Source organism: Odontesthes bonariensis, chromosome 4 (genome assembly GCF_027942865.1).
Source record: "Odontesthes bonariensis isolate fOdoBon6 chromosome 4, fOdoBon6.hap1, whole genome shotgun sequence".
Lineage (NCBI taxonomy): Eukaryota > Metazoa > Chordata > Actinopteri > Atheriniformes > Atherinopsidae > Odontesthes > Odontesthes bonariensis.
In genome coordinates, this window is record NC_134509.1 from 14,640,595 (window position 1) to 14,666,360 (window position 25,766).

The window sequence follows — 25,766 nt, forward strand, 5'->3', positions numbered from 1 at the left end:
AGCAAAAAACTCGAAGTTCATTGTGAACATAGTCATGACCTGAGAATGTGTGAAGACATTTGTGTTCTGTTCACAAGACAGAGAACCTCCAAGGTCATGACACGTCGGCACCAGAGTGGCCGTTAGTCCCACCCTTTGGAAAAATAACTTGGCATCATCTGGCAGGACAGGTGTGCATGATAACTGTTTGGTGTCACACACAGAAAACGCAACACAGCTCAAAATATTTGTCGAGACGTTGGTCTTTTTTCAAAAATTCTAGCCTGACATCATCACGATCCCATGATCACAGGCATCACCGCAGTTAACCCATCCAGATCTCCTTTTGTTGATTATTCATTATAACAAACTGATGTCTCTTAATTACAGATTATTAATGTTGCTTTGTCAACATACACTGAATCTTTCAGATTCAAATACTTAGCATTTTTAACAACATGCAAAAGAATGAAAATATGATATAAACATGGTACTTGCTGTCTTTTGTATCAGTTCAGAATAATTTAGCCAAGATTTAGCTTTACATTTTTAGTGCCTTTGGACATTTTGGTAACTTTTCATTCTTTCAACAAGTGGTGGTTTGTGATAACTCCCTAATTGGTCGCTGTTTATTAGGGGGTTAGTATCATATTTAAATCAGGGAAAATCCCTGCTCTATTTTAACACAATCTGGATATTCGATGCAGGTCAGTAACATTGTTAGGCTAATGAATAAAATAACAATTCTAACAAGTTCTATGTCAGCAGGAGCTGACAGGCAAAAATCTTCAAGGCAAAAATCATGAAGAAGATGTATTTGACCGTGTTTCTCTGCAGTGACACTGACAAAACAGTGCATGGATAAATCAGGCAGCCACTGTGAATGCAGTGAGAAAGTGAGAATGTGTTCTCAGTATCCCGCGCAAGGTCATGTTAAGATAAAAATACCAAGTAACCTTTTATGGGTCATCTTTTGAGTTGAGCCTGACACTCAATGAAGTGATCTAGGAACATTGCTCAAACACCTTCACACAATTCCTCTGGTGGAAACGTTTGATTTCTGCTTTGCCATCATTAATGCCAGTGATTATGAATTCTTAAAAAGTTGGTCTAATCCTGTTCAAGTTTAATTTTATTGACTTAATCAACACAGCTTTGAACTGATAAAGTTAACGACTAATGAATCCTGTTCATGCACAGCCATGTAAGTTCAGAAATTTGGTGTACACAGTGCCCTCAACAATTTGACCGACTATTAATATAAAAGAGCATCTTTTAATGTGAGATGGAAATGCTTTTACAACACGCTCAACCTCTCAGCAACCTTCCTCTACGTGTGGGCCAAATAGCAAAGATGCCATGTGCGTCCAGGCATTCTTAATCACACATTTCATTGCATCCTCTAAATAAATCTCGCCCCGCTCACTTGTCCATCCAAAAATAAAAGTGGAACACACACCAAATGGTGTGACTATAGAAACAAACACAGCAAGCTTTTTATACTCCTGGATTTTACTCACATTCCTCTCATAGTGAAGTCAAAGCAACAAATGAAGACTCTAAAATCAGGAAGCTCTCGGTATCAATTTTGGAGCAAGAAACATGACAAATGAGAACATCATTGTGTAAATTTGTGGAGAGCAGCTACTAAATGTGTCTGTTGTCAAGCTGCGGCATTACATTCCTTGAGCCATTAACTTTCCTTTTTCCAATTTAGACATTAAAGACATGACATGCCTTTAATGGGTGTCCAAGGTAAACAGAGAGAGAGAAGCTGGGTCGAAGCCAGGCTCTGCTGCCCAGGATCAACTCCTCATCCAGGGGGTAGCTCATGATGACAGCAGGCACTAATGACCTCATGATAGATGGAACACAAAGCCTGAGTAGATCCAGTCCCTTTATCCTGAACAGCCATGCAGACTGAAGACAGGATTTGCTTGCTTTCCTTTCGGTACAGCAGTTGACTGTCAACGGTGAAGCAGCGGTCAGACGCATGCTCCGTCACTTTTAGATGAGTCATCCATCTCCATAGCATTTTTATCTTTAAATCTTACACTGTGCAACCCCCCCAACCCAAAAAATGTATTTATTCAATATTATTATTATTCTTTTTATTCTTTTTATCTTTTACAAGTTTTATAATGTCTTGTGGAAGTATGTGAGTGTATGCGTGTGTACTACTGCTGCAAAACAATTGCCCAAGTTGGGACAAATAAAGTTACTTACTTACTTAGCTTCACACACTTTTCTTTTTAATCACACATTTGTGGGAATGGTTCCAGCACTGGAGATGTGCCTTTTTTGAGCAATATTTCAGTTTGCCATCATCTTCATCTAAGTTTAATGCCGTTTGACAAACACTATATAATGGTCCACCACATGGTCCTGGTAATGTGAACCTGTCACAAAGAACCAGTGTGCCTGAGTACAATCTAAGCAATTCGATCATTTAGCATAGTTTACCGTTATAGTCACTGTGACCTCACTTTGAAAAACCAAAACTTAAGAATGATAATCATGTCATGAAACGTATTATCTATTAAAAGTCAGAAAATGTAGTGAGTTATTAGATTGTTTATAAGATAGGTGAGCAAAAATGACTTAACATTCCACAACTTCTCACAAAGCCAAAGATTTAGCTCATTCTTAATATCTTGATTATGTCATTCATAGAGAGGTTTAGTGGTGCTAAACTCTTTTAGATATAAGATACTCTTGTAGACTGATGCGTCTGCTTCCACATGGTAAAGAAGGTTAACGGGTAAAGGTTGATTAATAAACCTAAATTCAGTGTGTCAGAATTAGAAATACTTGAAAATCAAAATTCTTTGATATGAGGAGAGATGTAAATAAATATAATAAAGTATCTATTCATAAGTCACAGTGTTTTATTGTTAGGAAAATGCAGGATATATATATATATATATATATATATATATATATATACACGTGTATATAGTACATAAACATATAAGAAATAAAAAGAATAAAAGATGTCTAGAGAATGAGCACCATACTAAGAAAATGAGAAGTTTCAATAGTAAAACAACTTCTAAATATATTCATAAAACCGCACAAATGAAATAGGTCTATAATAGACCTTGACATTACCCAATGACAATCTCGATCATTTATTCATTGTATTTGTTGAAAGTTTAGTAAGTACTTAAAATTCCCCTTGCTGTTCAGGTCACCAAAGAACTTTGCCTCACTCCACATTAAAACAAAGAAATTTACATTTACATATAACAATGCATTTAGGATGTTTGAACTTATACTTCTCTTGGGATCTGAATTTCTGATGACTGTTCAGACTGGAGACATCTGCAAATTGGTGCTGCTGTTATATTCTATGTGTGCTGGAGTTTCTTTTCAGCGGTCATGTCTTGAAATCTTTCGCAATAAAAACCCTCAACCTAATCACGGTTAGCTGATAAAAGGTTGCAAAGGAGAAGTGTAAAGGTCACACTGTAGGGTGTGATAAGGAGCTCAGCAAAGAAGCTTTGACTGATTCTTTGAAAACAAGCTTTGACCTCGGAGTGGAGGTTCACCCGGATGAACTCCTTGTCTCCTCAGAATAGCCGATGAAATTTCCCCAACATTCTCTTTCTGCATCTCGCGAGCATCCAAATCATCCGGCCCGATGTAAATATACACTGCGTATAAATAGAGGATACTGAGACCTTTGGATCCAGTTCCGAAGAAGAAGAGGTTTGTGTTCTGCTGCACTGAGTGGTTTGTTGCAGGGTGCCCATGACTGTGGTCAGGTTTGAAGCGCACACGTACAAATTTTAGAAGTGTTCCTGCCGTCACTGCTGCACCGCAGGCTCAGTCCAACGATTCATCTGCTTCATGGTGGATTAAAGCATTCTGTGGGCGGACTGATATATGCTATCACTTGTCATTAAAGGCAAGCAGAAGCCCATGGAAACAGGCTTGATATAGCAGCTGGAACAGTTCCAGACACTGAGGAACCCATCACTGTATATGGAAATCATAAAACGTATGTTGATTTACCTTCAGTGAGGAGCTTGAAATGGGGCAGTTGTAGCTCAGGAGGAAGAGCAATCGTCTGACATTCAGAAAGTTGGTGGTTTGATGCCCAGCTTTCTGGACCACATGTCAAAGTGTCCTTAGGTATGACATTGAAGTCCACGTTATCCTCTGGTGTGTCCATCTGTGTTGGAACGTGTGTGGTACGGAAAAAATAAACACTGCGTAGCCTGTAAAACTGTATCGAATAAAATGCACTGTATGGTTGTGTGGATGAATGAGTGAATGTGGCTTGTTGTGTAAAAGCACACTGAGTGGTCGATTAGACAAGAAAAGTTGTACTTTATAAGTACAGCACAATGCATTTAAAGCAACACAATAGATTTGGCAAATTATTTGCTCTTTGGCTCCCCCTATATAGCTTTGAGATGCAATCCTGCTGTAATAAAACAAATCTCCATGGGAGCATTGCAAATGTACAGCTACTCACATGCTTTTTGCCATGCTGAAGACGCAACAAAGACGCTATTGAAAGCCAAAAAAAATTCCATGCGTCCTTGAGGCATAACGGCATGGTGCAGGACTGGAGACCAAAGTCGTGGGCAGCTTTATCTCACCCTTCGGGTGCTCTAGGGTAGTTTCAGGTATGGGAATTCAAAACAAATTACAATCACAAAGTTTTAAGGCTCACAAACTTCTCTAGTGTTGCTTTAAATTAGCTTTATTGTGTGAACTGGTGTATTACATATATTTATATATAGATTTACATTTGACTAAAAATTATTATTCAACTTTCAGTCGATATTTTTCTTAGCCTTGTACAAGCACCAATAATAGCATGATAACATATCCACTGAAGATATGTAATCATGCCAACAGGAGAAATTTATCTAGTGAACCAAGAATGTGCCACTGTGAAGTCAATTTTGCACCAAGTACCAGCATTTATATTTAAATGAAAGAATATCAAATAATAATGATAAAAAAAGAAAATGTCTTAAAATGGTCAACAGTAACAAAAAACACGTAACACAAAGTGAGCTAATCTTTATTGAAATTCTTTCAAATAACATTCACATTACAGCAATTTGCATAACAGAAATATTAAAACATTAATAACAGGGTGAAGAACAGTTTATGCTGCCATGTCGCAGGTCCACATCTGAGGATATCTTTGGTTGGAAAAGTTATTGCCAATTCTTGTATTTACATGTAGGCATCGATTTATGTGCATTATTATACCATCAAAAAAGTCATTTGAAAAAACATAAAATCATTCTAGAAATATCGAAAGGGACATATTATGTTTTCGTGTTTTGTGTTACAATGTGCCAAGCTCTTTATCAACACATCCAAAGTTTCAAATAATAAGGTAAGTACATCTAAAACTAATCTTTGTGAACCTAATTTGGTAACTACTGTTTTTAAAGAAAATCTGTAAAAAGAGGCAAATAACACTTAGCTAGCTATTTATCGAGGCATCTAAATCCTGCCCTCCTTTATCATTTAACTGCAAATGTGACCACAACTGACAAAGTTGACATCGTGCTCCAATTAAAAATGATAAGCAACTCAAACAGTAAACTTTTTTTTACTGGAGGTGACGGATCGAACGCGACACCAAATCGTTACTCATAGACACAATAAGACTTGATTTTCCAACCGAGGAAGGTTGTCTTCTGCTGGCCAGTGCATTAAAACGCAAGTTTAGCACACATGTACATTAGTTCTTAGTCTTTTCTGTAGAGTCTGAGTACTGTTCTCAAGCACTGGAAACTAAACCTCAGCAGGCTTACAGAAGTTGGCCAATCATAAAAAAAAAAAAAAGTGCGTCTGCATAAAAGGCCAGCATTGCCTGAAAGTCTACCGTAAAAACCACAGAGCTGGTGATGAGCAAAAAAGTCTCCTTTCACAGTTGAAAGATAAATCCTGAAAATCATTACTTTAAACTAAAAAACAGATGCTGAGCCTGCCTTACATTTAACTTACAAAAAGATGCTACATTGCAAACAATTGGCTGCAGTCACAGTCACCAGTGTGGCCGTTCCACACAGTATGAAGTATCCGAAATCCCCAGCAGTCACTTAAGTTTCCTCTTCAGTCTGAAAGAGAGCGAGAGAAAAAAAGCCCAAACATTAAAAAGAGAGTACCCCATCCCAAAGTCATGTGACCTGTAATCACCTGCTTTTTTCTCTCGTAATTTCTGCTTTAGTCAGGTTTATGTGGCCTTTGCCGTGACCTCTATGGAGAAACATCTGTTTGAGGGAAACGACAACTGACATAATCCCACACCCCACCTATTGATGTGATTTACACTTAACCAAAATGTGTCTACAAATGTAGTCCCCCTGGGGATGAAGCGACAGCGGTATCTGTCTAAATTCATCCATTTCTGGTCTTTTCACTATCTTGAAGACAATTGTTTTCAACAGCTTTTATTGATGTATTCAGTTTCACAATCGTCACGAACCATTTCCATCTTTCAAAGACGTACTCTGTTCTTGAAAATCTCCAGTTTTAAATTTGATCTGAGTTTATCAGTTCAAATCGTTTATGCTTTAAAATAAACAGGATTTTTAGTTTTAGACCAGAAATGTGACTACAGAGGCTCAGGTTCCAGTTCGGACTGCACAATGATCTTACTTTCTAAAGTTGTGCTGAGCTGTGCCACAGGGAAAGATAAGGATCTGTGAAGGCCAGCAAGTCACTGTAGTGAAACCTGGCTGCTGAAAGACTGGGCATTCCGGGGAGGATTTAACCATTTGGAAGAACATTCTCTGCTAAATCGTATGCAAGGATATTCGTTTTTCTCAGGTAACCACAAACTCAAGAGGTGTCATGCCAGCAAAACAAAGAAATATTATAAGGAGGGTTTTAGAGCTGTGCTTTCATTTATTTGCATCAAAAGGAAACACCCAGGATCAATCAGCCCTTTGGGCGAAGTACAAACTTTAGAAAAATATTTTTTCAGAGAACAACCTGCTCTAAGGAATCCCACCTGTATCACTGCTAACAACAGGACATGGGAAATAACAGCTAAAAATATATCACACGTCACTTAAGATTGCTTACTTAAATCAAGTCTTTATTGGAGCTTGCATGACAAAAGGTGAGCACAAAAACTAAAGTCAGAACAACTGGAGCCATAAAATGCTTTCGGTCCTGCAGATTGATCACTCCAAGGTTAAGTTTCCTGAACTGAAATACTAAAGGAAGTTATCACAGTATAAGTAAATGAGGATTTACGGTTGAGCTGTAAATAATCTTTCTACGTTTTGTTCAAAGAATGCCACTGAAATATTCAACGAGCAATTGAATTCTAGATCATGCAGAAGAATGTCTCTCTCAGTTGTAAACAGCGTTTCTGTCAATGACAGGACTTTCACATAGAAGATTGTGGTTTGCTTCCCGGGTGAGAACATCGTCTTTAGATCTACTTGCTTCATTACTCTTTTTTTTTCTCCTTACATATTTTGTTTGGCTGTTTTGTCTCAGCAACAACATGACTCAGGTGTATCGTTTGGGCAGCCCAATCTTACCAGGAAAAAAATTAAAAAAAACAAAAAAAAAACAAAAGAAGTAAGTTTTGTGTGTGGTACATGCTCACTTAGTAACCGAGATAGTTGCAAAGAATATTCCGGCCTCCTGTGTTACTTGCACATAATTCTATGTTAGAATGTTTTGGTTGTATTTCATTTATTTCTGACATCTCACTGCTCTTAAAATTGATTTTATTTTATTTATTTATGTATATATATGTATACATATATATATATATATATATATATATGTGTGTGTGTGTGCATATGTCTGTTTGTGTGTATGTGCTAGGATGGGGCAGGGTGGGGTGGGGATGGGGGCTGCTTTTAAACAAGTATAGCACTTTGTGCTACATTTTTAATGTATGAAAAGTGCTTTATAAATAAAGTTTGATTTGATTTGATTTAAAATGTCTTCTAAAGTTCCTAAAACAAACTTATTAGTGCCTCAAAGTGTAATATCTGAAATATACTCATCATAACTGACACATAGATTTGACATGAACTTTTTGATATAAAACACATCCAAAATAATAACTGACATAAAATTTAACTAAAGGTTTTACATTTTAAGCATCCGTCTTTCAACCTGTTCCGAGACTGCACCCCAGCTTACTTCAAACTGTGTGAACGACTATTGACGGAGATGTAATAAAGCCACGGTGTGAATCTGACAGTTTGACACTGCCTGAGGAATGTGGAGCCGATGCCGGAGGCGATACCAGCAGGTGTATGAATGTCCGTCTGTCAGCACCGCTCCTGATCACAGTGGCCATGCCAACTGCTCAAAGCCAGACCAGGAATGTTAAAAACTGGCCAGGAGAGGACAATGGGGGAGGAAGCCGTCCCTACAACTGCAGACTTCATGTGGCTGGTTTTCTGAGAAAGTGGCAGGTCACTGAAAGTGTCAGCTGCCTTGAGAATTGGGTACATAGTCATGAAAGTGGTTCCATTCTTATTGTGTTCATCTTTTTAGACCACTTCAGACCATGCTTATTGCCTCATTCAAGGGATGGCAATGCCCATTAGTACATCTCCTCCACTGCACTTTGTTTAGTATCAGTTTGCAAGTGTTGGCATACTAACACGCATAACAAGATGATCCACCCGGTCATCATATTCCTTTAAGCGACGCCATGTTAACATCAACATCGTAGACATGCTAATGTATAAAATGAAGGTCAACAAACTGCTGTGCCAAAGCTTACACTCACAAAGTCACTGTGATGCTGCCAGAGAGTCAATAGCATGTTTAAAGTTTGCACGAAATAGGTGATATACATGAATATTTTCTAAAGCACCACAAGGTCAGGGTCACTAAAGCACATGGTCAAATAAAATAGAAAGTGTATTCACTGATTCACTATGTCAACTCAGAAATTAGATAAAATATAAGAAAATTGTTGCATCTAAAAAATGATGGCAGCCGCCAGCTGCCTTTGAGCGGTACACTGAATTCATTGAGTTTGGCTGATCACAAGGTATGGAGACAATACAGAAAGCCTTTTTTGTTTTGTTCGTGAGACATCATAATGTGCCTGTGCAGCGTGATCTCATGACAGATCATCAAATATGTTGGTCCACGGAAAAATATGAAGGAACTAAAAACTGAATTAACTATGTTTTCCATCCCGTTTTCTGCTGTGATACAGGTCCTGTTACGATGCGATGAAGCTGACACATGGGTGGGACAAAACTGTGTGGTTAGGGGGAAGGAGCAGCTGGTGGGTGGCTCCAAAAGCCTGACCTTCAAACAAGAGATTATGGGTTCAAATCCTGTCCCTCACAATTTTTTTCTGCAGTATATAAACTTTTCTACTTCTGCGATTTACCTTTATTTCTACTTTACTCTCACCCACTAATATTAAGGATTAGATTTTACAAGTACACGATGAGGGTTAGAATTTATGTACATGGTTGCGTTTTGATGTATTCAAACTGGTTGTGACGCTACAAATAACTGCCTAATAAAATGTTGTGTCACAATTTTTAAGCCTTGCTTGTGTGATTTCTACATTTTGGTGTTGTAGACAAATGTTTAAATTTGCTGGTGAGACTGGGCTGGCCCTTTGTGCTTTGTTAGTAGTGGAGCCCAGAGTTCAAACTAGACACGGTGAAGCAGCTTTTAGCTGTTATGCTGCACACAACTGGAACAAACTACCAGCAGAACTGAAATCAGCCACAACTGTAAGCACTTTTAAATCCAGGTTAAACACATTTCTCTTTCGGTGTGCTTATGGTTGAGTTTATATTTTTCTTTTTCCCCTCTTCTTTGATTGCTTTAATTTTTATTCTATTTTTTTTCTCTTTAAATTGCTTGTTTTTATGCTGCTTTTTGCTGTTCTTTTAAATGCCTTGTCTTTATGTAAAGCACATTGAGTTGCCTGTGGTATGAAATGCGCTATATAAATAAAGATGCCTTGCCTTGTTCACACAAACACACTGGACCTTGGGTTCAAAGATACTTGACTATATTACAGAAGTACAAACGGAAGCAGCATCAGTCTTGTTTGGTTTATAAAAATAAAAAAGAATTCTCAAAGACTGCACATATTTATTTTGGCTTTATTTATTTTACAAATAAATCCAAGTGGAAGACTTTCTGCCAGCTCACCAGTAGAGATGCAACTGATTTCTCAATTCTTTTGTCAGGAACATGACTGTGACACATTTTTAAACTATAGAAGTACTTCAGCATCAACTGGACAGCCTTCCTTCTTGTGATGGTAGGGTATCAAAGGAGAAGAAAACTTTAGTAACTGGGCAGAGTAGAGACAGCACAGTTACAGACTGCAAAATGTCCCAATGTGATTGCTCACAGCTAACCCACTGTGACCCCACACAGAGAGTAAGTGGAGTAACTATTTCTGTGTTCACTTCAAATTGTTTTCACTATGTTAGCCTCACCCTCCCTCGTTGAGAGCAAGCTGCATGGTGCAAGGAAGTGAAACACGCACTTCTAAATCAGGACTGTAAAATGTTTTGCAGGTCACCTGCCAAAGTACAAAGAAAGAATCTAAAAAATGTGACACTAAAATACATCGAGTGTAAATAGAGTAAAGGCCTGGTATATTTATCAAGTTTTAGAAAAAAAGAAAAAAAATGCTTGTTTTGTGCCTGAAAGGAAAGCAGAAGTGAGATGTCAAAGATACCCGTCTTCTTGGTCTTTCTGGTACACATTCAGTATGGATTTAAATAAAAAAAAACTTCAGAATAAATAGGTGATAACTGGATGTATGATCATTTTAAGTTGCTTTGCCCACACCCATAAATATTCTTGTTTCAGACTTTGTCTTGTGCTGATCTTTTTGTTGAATTATCTCCTGGTCTGGACGACACATCACAGCAGCCGCCACAAATCCAGTTCTGCATAGACTTGCTCAGTCACAGACAAAGAATGTAAGCCAGATGACTCTGACACTGAAGCCACATTATTTTCCTGCTGTCACAGTGTACCCTTTAATTAGGACCGTCTGACCTTTGGAATTGACCAACCCAGAGCCTCTGCAGGTCAAAGAGCCTCTGCAGGACAGGAACAAATACTACGAATTGAGAGCTATGACACAGGAAGTGAATATAGTAAGTGATGCAAAACAGTATGATGGACAGTGTCCGTCAGCTATAGATAAATAACAACATTACAATCAGCACGGACACGTGCACAGTTGACTTGCTCTACAGTCAAAGTTCAGCTTGGTCACGGGCCAGCATTATTTCCTCGGTATACACGAACGGAAGCAAAATCTAGTTATTGACTGAAGTATGTCTGACGTCGACACCCCTGAACTATGTTACAAACATACAAGGCATTTTCCACATTTCTATTACTGTATATTGGCAATCCATGAATGCAAATGACTTCCTAAGAAGTCAAAGTCCAAGCGGCAATGACAGGTTCATTATCCCTAATTTTAAGGTCCTGTAAAGTCACTTGTATGTCTGGAATGACTTGTAAATATTTGCACTTATACAGTGAATCTTTAACTAGTGTAAGAAAACACTGTTCATTTTGACCTGTGCCACAAAAGGTGAAAGTTGAACTACTTTTCAGGGATTCAACTACAGTACAACCTAATTTCCTTTAAAATCTCTTGAAAACTTATTGTTTCAGTTCTTAAGTTATAAGCATTGATTATACTTATATACAAATATGTAAACGTCAATGTTTGAAACACAGAAAAAACATAAAATTCCAAAATGAACCTACAGTTCACATCAACCTAAGAAGACTCCAATGTGGTCAAGAAGTTGGCTGGTAAATTGTAGCACATTCTGTACTTTGGACAAAAATAATAACAGATATTGTTGGGTCTTAATACTTTCTTTGCTGAGTGAGGGGATCTTTATTCCTGGCTGGACACAAACATTGCGTGTTCTGCCATGACAAATCTGCTAATGGACCATATTGGGATCATTTATGCACCAGCACCCCTTACTGCATTGTTGAGGAGGTCATGTTTATTTTACATATTTTCGTAAGATCTGGTTGAGTTTTGCCACATGAAGTGATTCGATGCTGTTACACACACTACACTCAGAATCTTGTGCAGGTTTTTGTTTCCAAATTTTTCAGCCAGAACTTGATGGTCTGCTTCAAGAAGTAAAGGAAAAGAGGGGGCAGATCCAGCCTCCACCAGCTGTTTCCTTCCTCTAGCACAGAGGGAGTGTCAGTCTGTGTTTTCCGACAGTCCCTCCCCTCTCTAAAGCTGCCCAGGTGTAATCTCTGACATGCCAGTTTGAACCACATCAAACCTCTCAAGCAGGAAGCTTCCCTTCACTGTTATTACTCAGATAAATACCCTTTTTTAAGCACATTTACCCTTATAATCTTACCCAGCATTAATATGTGTTTAAAAGGAAATGATATATGCATTTTCTTTTTGGAAACGCAATGTGTCAAAATGTGTTTTGATATCTAATCTCTCTAGAACCAATAAGTTTAGAGACTGTACACCAAGGCTCATGGGGGACAAAACAGCTTTAGGTCTTCGACTTTCCTCATTTCTGTGACCCGCCAATGTAACCAGCAGCTTTTAGCAAAGTACCATTACTTGTCTCACAGAGTAAAATCTCAGTCTGTCACTTCTTCACCGCTGCCTCATCCTTGCTGCGAAATGTTCATCCCAGGCGGCACGGGCAGTTTCCTCCAGCTTCAACCATCAAACATGAAAGCTGTGCTCTAACTGGAAAATAACACAGTACGGTCCTCGGTCTAATTATGCTGGTTTGTTTTATGACTTGTCAGTTCATATCAATTATCTTCTGCCGCTGTCTTTCAACTCCAGCTTACTCATCACTTCCCAAACCAGGTGGGAAAGAGTGAAGTGTTCACTTTTTCTTTTTCTTAGCCGTTTCTGAGTTTGTGGCACACTTAGTGAGGGTTATTTCAAATCAGTGCTTTGTTCTAAATAATCATTAATAATTTGTTAAAAGTGCTGCTTATTTACTTTGATCTTTAAAAACCTTAATGCAATATATGTGCAAAATAAGTCCTAAAATAATGCTAATTATTGTTAGAAGTAGATGGATTAATCATCAACGTGCATATGGTTAAACATGAAACATTTTTTGTTAGTTCTGTGCAATGTTAAAATGAAATATAGGTCAGCTGCACAATGCCAACCTTTGGGCTCCAGATGAGATTTGAGTTTTGTGCTCTCTACATGTAAATCACAGGATGGATTGATCGTGCCTGGGCCATGTTGCAGCCATTGACACGGGGAACATTTTAACAGCATAGAGACGAGTATACGAGGAGCAAACATTCAATTAAAAAAAAGCTGAAAATAAAGAGAAGGAAGCTTCTACAACAGGACAATGATCAGAAACACACTTCAAAATCCACACCTGAAAACTGTACCTCAAGAGGTGCAAGTTGAAATCCCTGATATGACTTTTGCAAAAACTTGTCGATAGGCTTCAGAGGAGCAGGTCATGTGAAATAGTCTGTAAAACATATGGAGCTAGAGGCCTTTTGCAGTAAGAGAGACGAGATCAAACAATAACTAAACTATAATGGTAAATATATATATTATATATATTTATATTACAAGCTGTGACACTTGCCAAAGGTATACATTTCCTAAATATTGGAATTCTGTCATCTACAGCTCACAATAACAGAAATTCCGACACCACTTTAGCTAAAACAATATCTGCATCATTCTGACTGTACACAGTACAGTATCATCGGGTTTAAAAGTTTTTGACAATTTTGGAAGCTTAAATTCTAAGAGAAGCGTGTCATGCAACTAGGTTCACTCAGCAGCATTTTAACAAAGCCTTACATACACCCAGAAACAAAAACCAAACAATCAATACCGAAACACTTTGTTTGTACCCCACAGACCCACGATCATTGAGTCAGTCTACGACTGAGACACAGAAGCACGTGAGCTATTCGAAATACCCGCAAATTTCTGCAGCTGTTGAGACCAATTTACTTTTCGACCACACCGAAAATGTTTTTAAGTATAACTGGAAGAAGATAATCGATGCTTTTTACAGAATGCGTGTCAAAGCAGAAAAAGGTTAAGCTGTTGATAAAATCAATGATAACTTCATTACATATGCAAGTGCTAAATGTGTAAGTAATACTTGTGCTTTTCTAAATTATTTTGGAGCCAGTATGTTTTTAAATGTATTACAGGTCTGGGTGCTGAGAATCAAAGGTTTGACTGGAATACACAGTAACCACATACCTCATTAGCTAAATAGAAATGGGCTACGTGTTTTTTGCTCTCAAAGACCCCCTTTGTGAGCAATTACTCGTAACAACTGCTTTAGCTGCTACAGAGATGTTTGGGATTTCTGAGGCTGGTGTTTCTGTGAGATCAGAGATGAGCCGTGACTGATAACACAGAGCACCTGAGCGCTTTGCCTCTCAGATGTGAGCTTATCAATGGCTGTTAAGAGTGGTGTGAATTCCTCGGGCCGCAGGCTGCAGCCCGAGGTGTCTCGAACTGATAGGAAGCGGGAGGGAGTGCAGGTGCAGACGTGGGCCCTACATCCTGAAGCACATGTTGATAAGGCTGAGAGGCCCCCTGTTACTACGAGTGTGAGAAGAATCTCATCCATCAGTGTCAGATAGAGCAGGAGGAGTCATAAGAATAAGAGTCATTTTTACAGTTAGTTGGTACAAAAGAGGTGTATTTGCATTGATATCGTTTAGAGCATAGACCTATAGATAGACACGACTTTAATACTTTTAATAGCACCAATTACTGTTTTAGTATGAAATATTAACTTAAGGTCTATTTATGATATTTTTGCTTGGTAATCTTCAACAAAGTTTGACAAGTTAGCTGCAAACGCACTGAACAAATGAATTCAAATGTAAGAAAAAGTGAAATGCTGCACGTAATAATACTTTGTCTACCATTAACGCTCCGCTTTGGGTGCAGCTTCCACAGTATATATTTATAAACCACCGGATGACAGGCTATCAAGATGATTTATAATTTTGGGACAAGCACATCTTGTAAATATAGAGTTAATGGTTATGACTTGTCTATTTTTAATATGGTAATTCAGGAAAGGAAGCTGTAACACAGCCCTCCCAGTGGTTCAATGCAGAGGGTGTTGTCCCTTTTATCAACACCTGAGTAGGCCGAGCAGCTGTAGCAGAGCATCTGTCAGGTGTAGTCTTACCTGTTTCCGAAGAAGGACACACTAATAAGGTGCCAGCAGTATCTCATACTGGACAATCGAGACAAACTTCCCAGGGCGAGTTGCTCCTCTTTATATCTATCGAAAAACAGAGGAGGTAGAAGTAGAAGAATGACAATCATGAAGCTCTCTTTCGTAACTGGAGAAAAACACAATTGTTCTGATTGATCGAAACACTATTTAAGTCATTAGGCAAGAGGAAGTGTTTGCACATGAACACACTGCAGGGGAAAGAGCTATAGTAAACCAGACACATGTAGACATGTGTTAAACAACACAGTGTAATTACACTGTTCAGAGGAAGATCAAGAAACAGCAAAAGTTGAAGAACTATGTTTAAGGAAAGTGATGGTGGAGACATCTGAACGTTGGAAGGCCTGAAGACGAACACAGATTGAACTGCTTCTGCTTGACAGGTGGCTAGCATTAGTTTTTCTTCAATGCTTCACAGATGCAAGATAAGCTGTGAGTAATTCTGCCTGGAGCCGGTGTGCTGGTTCTGGGAAACAAACCCATTCCTCATTCCAGAGGCATTGCATATTGATGCTTTTACCTTAAAACTATACATATGTGGCATCCTTTAGATACTTTTTCCAACACACCAGGTTAAGATTTTGAAAGGGTGTATTCCTGATCTTTTCCAAAACCCACTAAAGTAGTTTTTGTGCTCAAAGCCAAACACTTTTGTTTGCCTAAATCTAACCAAAGAGCGAGTGACAGTGAAGTAGAACAAAACAAGGGGTCAGACAATTATCTCACGGAGAGTAGATCCATGTTTCATGGATGAAAATAGTCCAACTTCTTGTACCATCAGGCGCATTGCAGCCTGTAATGTGCGCTAAAGTTCATTTGTAACACAGACTGTATGAAAAAGATGGTCCTAGCCTTTGTGATTTGGGGACTACCATTTTGAGGTCTTAATGTTGTCATTGCCGTGTTGATTTTGGAGGCAGGCACAACAAACAAGGGACAGATCTGAATGAGAAACTCCTACTTGTATGCATTGGGCAGCTACCAAAAAAAAACAAAAACATGCATGCTCCTGTCCTGATTGCTGTATAACTCCAATCTTTGTGTATAGGATGTGGGGACATCTAGAGGGAAAATTTGCAGATTGCAAGCAAATGAATATCCCACCCGTCTCACCCTGCCTCACCTATCGGGTAGGAAAAACCATGGTGGTTGTAAAAACATGAAAGAGAACAGCTATATAGACTTTGACTGATTTGTCCCTTTTGGTGTGAGGAAGACTTGGATCGTTTGTGGATTTAAATGGCTATAAGGTAAATAATACACCAAAATTCTTCATTTCATGAGGTTCCATACTAATGAATGCATGATCAAGAGTTTTTTTTAACGTATTTCTGACAAAATATTCAACTCTATTGTTATTCATTACCCATTGGAACCTAATTTAAACAGATAAGTTATTTACAAATTCCCCCTGTACATGTGTCGTGAGTCAAACTGGCCATACACTAAAATAACTTTTTGTATCAGGGTGTTAACATGATTTTTTTTTCTTTGTACATTTGGTTATTTTAACATCACGGTTGTAATGGATCAGCCTTAACTGGCCATTCAAGGAACCATTTTTGTCACGTTGACTTAGTTCTTAATTTCTGAAAGTTACATCTTGGTTGGCTTTGTCCCACTGTCTTGTTTGACGTTACAGAACTATTTTAATTTTATTCAAATTTTTAGAGGAAGGAAGGATTACTTAACCCAGTTTTGTGTTAAACAGGAATATACAGTATATTTGGAAATTAAGCAATCATACCGTTACTTAAGTTAGTTAGTGGAAAATGTGACGAAATGATGGATATTGCAGTCGGTCAAAAGTGAGTTATTAACACAGCAAAGGAGCTGCGAATCTGTTTGGCTAAAATAAACCCAATGCAGAACTGCAATAAGTTCAACGATTTTCAGTGGAGACCTAACCACATAGCCACATAGCCAACTCTTGATCCTGAGACGGTGAAAAAAACATAATAAAATCAGTGCATAATGTGTGTAGACACAAGCTTGTGTGAGGCTGGATGGTGTGGGAACTAACTAGGACTGTCAAGTGGGGACAAATGATCCAAATACCAACCTCTCTTCTGTCCGAAGTCAGCATTGTTGCTGTTGTTCTCATTTGTCTCTTTTAGCGACTCCACGGAGGTCTTGTTGGAGACCATGCCTTCGTCATCAGTTTTCTCCTCCAAACTGGGCTCCACAGGTGCAGGAGGATTCTGCTCGACAACATCCTCTTTGGGTTTGTCTTCTGAGCTGTCTGGAGCTGGAGCTGCGGGCTCAGTGCTGGTATCAGCAGCAGGTTTATCAGCCTCAACTGTGAAGGACAGCAATAGCAAATTGCAAAACTAATTTTTTTTGGTCATTTTCCTCTTTGTTTTATGTTATTCTAACAAATGTTAAAGGAAACAACATGTGGACTGTGTCATTTTGGAACATACTGGAAACACCCATCACTTATGTCAAGTCTTCTCAAGAGGAAGTTCAGCTGTTGCAATTTATTAATTAAGCAATATTCTTGAGACATTTTACCATGCTATCAAACTTCAATGATTTTACAGATTTGCTGTTTGGATAAGTGTGTTCTGTATTTAGCTGCCACGTAATGACATCCTTTTGACTCATACAGCCTGAAGTGGTTTGTACTCAGGTGGGAATTCTCTTGAGCGACGGCATTTCAAGGGGCCACCATGTTGGTAATGAGGCGACTGATTACTGACCATTTCCTAATGAGCCACAGCCATGCAGCTGTTGGAGTCTGTGGGAAAGTAGGGTGGCCCCGTCATTATCTGACCCAGTTTTACGTGGAGGGAAAGCGCAGATTAGGGGGGAGAGGAAGATCACTGTTTTTTGATGCATAACTGTACCATGGCTCTTTGGGCATCAGTCCAGCTTTCATAGAAACATCACGTCTGTCTGGTTGATTGCAGATGACTCAAACCTTTTCTTAGGTGGACTCCTGACCTGACTGCAATCTTATTATTTTCAATTAGTATACTGGTTATGGAAATTTGATCCATAGCTGATACGTGCTTTGTCAAAAGTTGCTATTTGAAATGTAAAATCTACAGACAAAGATCAACAAAGCTCTCGGGTTTGTATTTTAAGGTCTTAGTTTGGGTGAGAGTCAGCAATAAGGGGAAATTGGTGGCCTAGTCTTATCAAAAATGAAAAAACCCTGCATAGCAACACCTCTAAACCTCAGTAAATAATATGTTGGGAAACAACAGCTAGTCAAAGTTACTTACCAGAGTCTTGTGCAGCAGAAATGCTTCACATAAGTACTTGACAAATTAATGCACTTTTGTTCACAAGTATCTCTAAGTCAACTCCTACCATATGGATTTCCATGAAATTTGTAGCAGATATGAATGTTGCCTCATTTCCTTATCCAGTGCCATCATCAGCTCAATATATCTAAATGAGTAGCTTTCCTAGCAGTCTCTTTGAGTTTATTTATTTTTTCACAAGAATTGGCCAAGTAAGGCGAGGTGTGAAAGGAAGTAGGGTTTGAATCATCTTTACACATGAAATGTAGATCCTCCTCTGAAGGCTTTACATGGAGTCTACTTAAACCACATAGCAACAACATTTCTCACTTTTGGAGAAATATTTGCTTTTTTGATTACAAACCTTGATGGTAAAGTAATATTCCATATTATCTTGAATACAATATGAGATAATCGTCGTGTAATGCGATGAGATCTAAAGTAGTTTCTAATTATACTTCTCAGTTTTAGTAGTATCTGAAGTATTTAAAGAAAATGTATTAAACATTTGTGGTTTCAGTGCTGCAAACCCCCAGCAGAGTCTTAGTGTAATTTTAGTTGGATTATCCTGGCAGCGTGGTCGTCTTTTCCTAAGTCCTTAAGAGTTGTTCCTCACATGATTCCTTAACCTCATGACATTTTTCATCCAGGTCAAGGAAGAGAACTTAGGAGAAGACAATAGGATATCACTTTTTAGTGTGTTCGACCAGAACTTCAGTGATGAGTAAGGCTAATTGCTTTCCAGCTTTACGTCCATACTCGAAGGCCTTGCGCTCCTGTTCTACCCACACAGGTGATTTCACTCACTTTGGCTGATAAGACCTCTACTCAGGTCTGTGGGAGTCTGTGCCGGCTATAAAGCTCAAGTCAGCCGGAACAAGTGAAAACACTTGTGCAGGTCTTTAACGACCCGTTAGTGCTGTGTCTTTGCCTCACCTTACATACTACTACTCCAAGCATCCAAGTAAAATCACTTTTGATAATCTAAAGTTGTTTTAAGCCAAGAACTGCTACCATGAAGTATGTGACTTTTCCCTGTTAACGTTAATGAAATTTCAGTACGTACATGTACTTGCCAAGTCTTGGGCGCTATATTCAACATGGGTTTCACGCTACCTTTTTGATCAAATTTCTCCAGAATGGAAGATTGAAAAAAAGAAAAATAAGGAGTACTCGAAGCCAACTTACAAGAATTGACAAATCAAAGTGCTGGTGGTGCAATTTTATCAGCAGAAGAGTAATCCAACCTGATAGTAGTTCACTAACCAGTGATCATATTTTGGTGCTTTATTCTCTCTTGTATTTTTCCATTTCCAACTTGCAAAGGTTATTTCTAGTAGTTCATTTTTACAATTTACATCATACTAGCTGCATTTAACATCACACGGTATTAAGTCCCAGCTACATTTATGTTTATCTCATTCTGTGGTTTTTAAAATAAATAGGAAAACAAGTCACACACCTTCAAGTAACCAGTTTGAGGAAGTAACAATTCCAGTTTGACTCGGTATAACGGAAACAAGCCAATGCACTTTTTTCCCTTTGTCAGACATATTTGCCACTGAAACAAGAAAACTTGAAATTCAGAACGTAACAATGGATCCACAATTAGCAAAAAAAACACAAGCGAATAATGAGAAATAGGGTAGAAAATTTGCTTTGGCTGGTGTGACTTTTTTTTCCCCGTAAGAGGAAGATATCCGTAGATCTAAAAGCTACCATCAACACTGTCCACATAAACAAAGAGTGGCTCAGGGCAGAGTGGCATGCCCAGACATGACTCCAACTTTGGCCTTTTAACACAGGAACACCTGAGAGTAAAACAGGAACACTTCATTCATTCATGAGCAAATGAAAATGTCAAAACAAAAAAAGTTTTTTTTTCTTCTCCTTCTTGGTCTCAAATGTCAAACAAACACTGCATACATATATTACTTAAAATTAAATTCTCTTTGATTGACAATATATAGATTTTGTTTCTCCATTTTTACATTTAAAACCTGTCAGATTATTTCCTAACTGGCTCCATTTAAAGACAAAGCCTTTGTTTTGTATTTGACTATAATTTGAGTTGAGAAGAATAACATTTGCTCATACTTTTGGGCAAAACCATGATGTGTTTAAGAAGCCCTGTCAGAGATACTGGACATCAACTGCAGCAGTGACCCAATGAATGGGTTTCCATTTCCATCAAGTGGTGGATAGCGGTACTGCATTCTGTAATTGAGTTATTTCTTTATAAGATGTGCGCATGATTTTCATTACCATTTCAAAACTTCAACTTGTGGGTTTTAAACAATGATGGCACTTAAGATTGTTTAGTTAAGAGGAATTAAATTATCAATCAATCTTGCTGTATGATCCAAAGAGTACCTCCTGCTGCGCAATTTAAGGAGAAAAAGAAGAAGCTGACCATTAGTGTTAGAGGTAAGGAACAAAGATAAAAATACCTGTCAACATCAGCTGAGCTTAGTTGGAGTGGGTGAACAGTTTCTGGGAGTCAGTATCAGAAAAAGTGTCAAGTCATCTGCACTGTGGTTTACAATACTCCCAGCTGCCACTGGGCAGGAAGTTTGCCCACACTCTTGATAGGTTGCCAGACCATCGCACGGCTACACAGAAACAAAACATAACAACCCTACACGCTCGCACTCAGTCCTGGGGCCAATGTAGTTCATCCCTAATTAATCACTAATTAACTTAACATGCGTGGTTTTGGACTGTGGGAGAAAGCTGGAGTAGTCTGTGAGAACACACACCTGCACAGAGAAAACATTCAAGCTCCACACAGAAAGGCTCCAGCTGAGAACCTGCTCACTGTGAGGCGATAGTGTTAACTACCACAGCAACACGTAGCTCTTTGGGTAAATAATGATTTTGAATTTTCATCTTGAGAATCTGAGAAGTTGACCAGAACTGATGGTGTGTCAAGCTGCTGTGCACGAGCACCTACTGTGTGAACAGTCTGGTTCTCTTCCACAAAGTTGTTTTGTACATGGTAAAAAAACATAATTCTTACATTTAACATTTGTATTCAAGATGTTGAATCAACATCTTTTTGTGAATAAAAGCACGTACTCCATTTGTTCAGGCATAAATGATCAAATTCACAGCACCTCGGTGTTGTGTGCTTCGTATATAACGTCTAGAGAGTTGTCTGAACTGTGCTTCCTTCTTTTTCTGTTTAACTGATCTTAAGAAAGAGGAAGGAAAAATTACACAATTAGCCCACAGCTTGCGATGACTTCATTATCTACAGCAAACACAGCCAGATCCAACAATAGAAATAAGTCAGGGTTTTCTTTTTGTTCTCACTTTTCTGCTCCTCTTGTGCTTCAGGTTCAGATTCTGGTTCTTGTGGCTCTTTTGCACTGTCTGTGCTTTCAAAGGTTTGCAGACCTGAAAGCACATCAGAAAATGATAATGTTCGAGAAAGAGAACACCACAGATGTCTTTTTCAAGTGTTGTAATATGTCTTTGCTGAGAACAGATATTCTCTGTTTAGTTAGTGGTTGATGTGGATGCTGGACTGACCATTTTCAGGCATGGTATCAGCGGGGAATTCAGGTCGCATAGTGCTGAGAGGGATGCTGGCTTCATCTTGTCTGGAGGTGAGATCAACCGAGTAACGCTACGGAAAGAAGAGATTCAAAACAACAAGCATTAGTGTCTTTATTTTATTTCTTCTGTGCAAGATAGATCTAAGAGTCAAATCTTAAAAACCGCAGTCATGTGACACTGATACCACTTTCATCATGCAGCTAGTGTTTTCATCTATGGATAGATTAAGGGTAGCTGTGCTCCCCATTTCTAGTATTTATGCTGACTGCAGCTTTAAGTTTAGCAAGTAGTGAAAAAAGCCAATTATTATCCAACATGCCTAACTCTGCGTTAAGTGGCGGACTCAAATGACCTCTCTACTTACCCTTCCTCTCTTACGGACACATAAGAAACAACAAACTCCCAATACAGCAGCTATGAGGATGATGATCACGATGGTGATGGCTGGAGATGGAAATAAAGTTCATGTTTAGAAAGAGGCCAAAAGATATTAATTTACTGTTCCTATTCAGAACTAACATCATAGTTACAAATTCGGACACATTGTGGTGGATCATCATTTTAGAGGCGAATGGGTGAACTCACTAGTGCTGTCAACTTTTGAAGCCGCAGTACCGCCGCCTGAAAGAAAACGCAAAATTAAGAAACGCAAAATGTTAATTTGACAGAGTAGAAGTTTTTTATGGGCATTTCAACCTGAGAACGTGTCTGTTTACAATACAGTTTAAACTGAGCATTATATATTTTGATATATTGTGGTTTAAAACTACAGTAACATGTTTGTAGCCACCTAACGGTATACAAAAAAAACTGTAACCATATTATATTGTTATATCAATTAAGTGTGTTAGCAGCCAATATGTGTTAGCAAAAGTCTGAACTTAGCATGCTTCTCCTCAGTGGATTTTCTGGCATTTTGGCTGCTGAGTGCTCTACATTGTTCACCTGTTTGCGTTCATGTCAGCTCCTGTATCATGAGGTTGCATACAGTGAGTGTATTGGACCATCAAGCATTGAGGCTGTGTAAGCACCCACTGTGTTTTTGTCTTTTCTTATACATGATCTTTCTTCTTCTGCAGTTTGAGTCTTTGTCAGCCCCTTGAAACGCTTTGTAACGAGTCTGGAAATCTGACACGCTCATCAGGGCCGCCCCCCTGAATATGTTCACCTAGTTCCATTACATCGAAAGAATTTGTTCATCGTTGCCAATCAAAACTGCTTTCACTAAACTTGGTGCAAGTACTCGTGACCCCATTCAGATGACAAATAAAACTAAAATGAATAAATCGTTTTTAAAAAATGCAGCAACTTCTCTCTTTCTTAAATAGATAATTGTTGTGTGAAACGTGGCCCACTTGTTTCTGTTCAAATTAGACATTTACAGACGTGCACCATGGCAGAAACATTTCTCAAATCTAAAAGGAAAACATGATCACATCTCAGCAACGTGTTGAATGAATAGTGTAAGTTTCTAAAATTAAGGAGCTCATGAATATCATTGTGAACAAAGGTTCATTTGATTTCACACTTTTTTGTTCACACATTTGAGCTTTTAAAGTTCTGCTTTTTTACTTCAGTTTCATGCAGAGCACGTCTTCATGGTGTCTCAGTGTCTGATGATGGAAAACAAAAGTTCCAGCTCACCCTCTTTTTTTGCTTTGGTGGTGCCTCCTTTGGGATCAACGGCGTGAGGTGTGGTTGATGGCGCCTTGGTTGATGGCGCCTTGGTTGATGGCGCCTTGGTTGATGGCGCCTTGGTCGCTGCAGCTTGAGAAACATCTGTAGAACTTTCAACACCTGAATCAGGAAGGATAGTATTTCACAAGACAACATACAGAGACAATCATCAAAACAAGGAAGAAATGGCTAAGAATGGATTGGCTACCGGAGTCAAATCAGTTACAAACCAGTTTTTAGGGAATTCAAAGAGCTCTCACCATTGCTCTCTGTTGTTGCTGATGTAATGTCACTGTAGAAGTCGGAGATGTTCCCACTGTCGGTGGTTCTTAAGATACCTGTGATGTTTGTGGTGCTGGTGATTTTGATTGTGATTGTGATGGGAGCTTCAGTGGTGGGACTATTGTTATTGATTTCTGTACTGTTGGCTGACTGGCCTGTGCTGTTCAGAAATGGTTGAGCTGATATATCATCCGCTATGACAGATGCCACAACCAAGCCTAAAGAAAAAAACAAAAAAAAATACTTTAGTTAGCAAATCTCAACAAACCTTTCTCGAGGCGTTTTTGTTACATTTCTTACTCTATGCCTCTACATTTCTTTTTCTTTTGTCTATAAGTAGCTCCATTAAAATGATCTTGACCCCAGAGGCTCCGTGCATTGATTTTAAGGAAATAACTTTTACACAAGCTGACACAGTTCACAATCAAATATCTGTGACTTGCTTTGGTCAAAATAAAACAAGGGGGAAACACAATAACACAATAAGCATGTGATTTCCATGTTGTTATGCAAAACTTAAAAAAATTACTGGTAGAATGACTTTAGCTCATTTATTTCTTATTTGAGTGAATTATGTTACTAATGGTAGAGATTGGATATTAACAGTAAAGCAAAATTCCAAGGAATAGCAAATGCAGCGTCATTTGAAATTGAAGTCTGATGGCAATATAAAGGGATATATACATGCATTTCTCTTTCAGATCTGACTTACTGAATGTAGCCTTTCGAATATATTGTGTTTTGCCTGAGTTGTTGAGTTAACAGTAACTTCAGACACTAAAACAAATGCTCTCATGCACAGAAAAAGTAATTTTTTAACATGTCCGCTATAAGCTTTATCGTTTTGTTGACTAAATAATTCATTAAACCACTTTGGAGCTAAAAAAAAAACTAACGGGAAAGTTGGTTCATCTTAAAATTTCAAAAATGTTCAGCGACAATGATTCAAAATATGACTAAAGAACAGTTCAAGGTTGGAAAAAATGTAATGAAAACAATGCAGACAAATACAAAAAACAGAAATACAGGAAGAAAAATACTTTGAAAAAGTACAAAATCAAAGTATATGAATGCCACATCAGGTGATGTATGCTAAGTAACGTTAGTATCAGAGCAATAGTGTGTCTGTAGACCTTAAGAGGGAACAATCTAAGGGGATGATGTGGTGTAGCCCTCATCATCTTCTAAGCACATTCCAGTTGTCATTGTATTTCTATGGCAATGATAAATAGTGTGAACCTAAATGTCACATATAAGGAAGATTTTTTATTTCAACAACCTTAATACTGTGCTCATTTTTACGTAAAATGTCTTCGTAAGAACACACCAACTTCATGAAACATAGATGATTATATAAAGAGTCTTACCGAGGAGAAATGAAGAAATCGATGGCATGGTGAGTTTGTTTAAGATGGAAACAGAGGATTGAAAAATGCTGCTGACTCCTGATATATTGATAAGATAAATTCATAAAAGCTCTCTGCTGAAAGGCGATGCTTTCATATGTATTTCTCTTCCTTAATGCTTCAGATCATTGCATGCCTCTGAGGCAACAAAAAGAGGATCAACACCTCTGACCACAGCAGGATGCTTGAGAGAACATTTCTCAAACTCTGAGTGCGAGGAAACTGCTCTTATGTTGCCTCACACTTCTCTCACTGCAGAGAAATGTGAGATGGGAGAAGGTAATTGTTAATGACAAAATTCTTCTGCGGTGGATCACAATGAATCTTACTGATTCATTTGCACGAGAGAGCAAATATTTGATATTTTCCAGGGTTTC

The 25,766-nt window shown here is 38.4% G+C and overlaps 1 protein-coding gene across 1 annotated transcript; it reads right to left on the minus strand.

Moving 5' to 3' along the window:
- Positions 1 to 5,004: 5,004 nt before the first annotated feature.
- Positions 5,005 to 25,514, minus strand: LOC142379296 (uncharacterized). The gene is made up of 10 exons (XM_075464436.1): positions 25,351 to 25,514; positions 23,962 to 24,201; positions 23,669 to 23,821; positions 22,610 to 22,645; positions 22,389 to 22,468; positions 21,998 to 22,094; positions 21,779 to 21,862; positions 17,275 to 17,511; positions 15,162 to 15,257; positions 5,005 to 6,074 (listed from the first exon to the last, which is right to left on the minus strand). The coding sequence occupies exons 1-9, from the start codon at positions 25,376 to 25,378 to the stop codon at positions 15,205 to 15,207; spliced, it is 1,008 nt and encodes a 335-aa protein (XP_075320551.1). The 5' UTR covers positions 25,379 to 25,514; the 3' UTR covers positions 5,005 to 6,074; positions 15,162 to 15,204.
- Between the last annotated feature and the right edge of the window lie 252 nt (positions 25,515 to 25,766).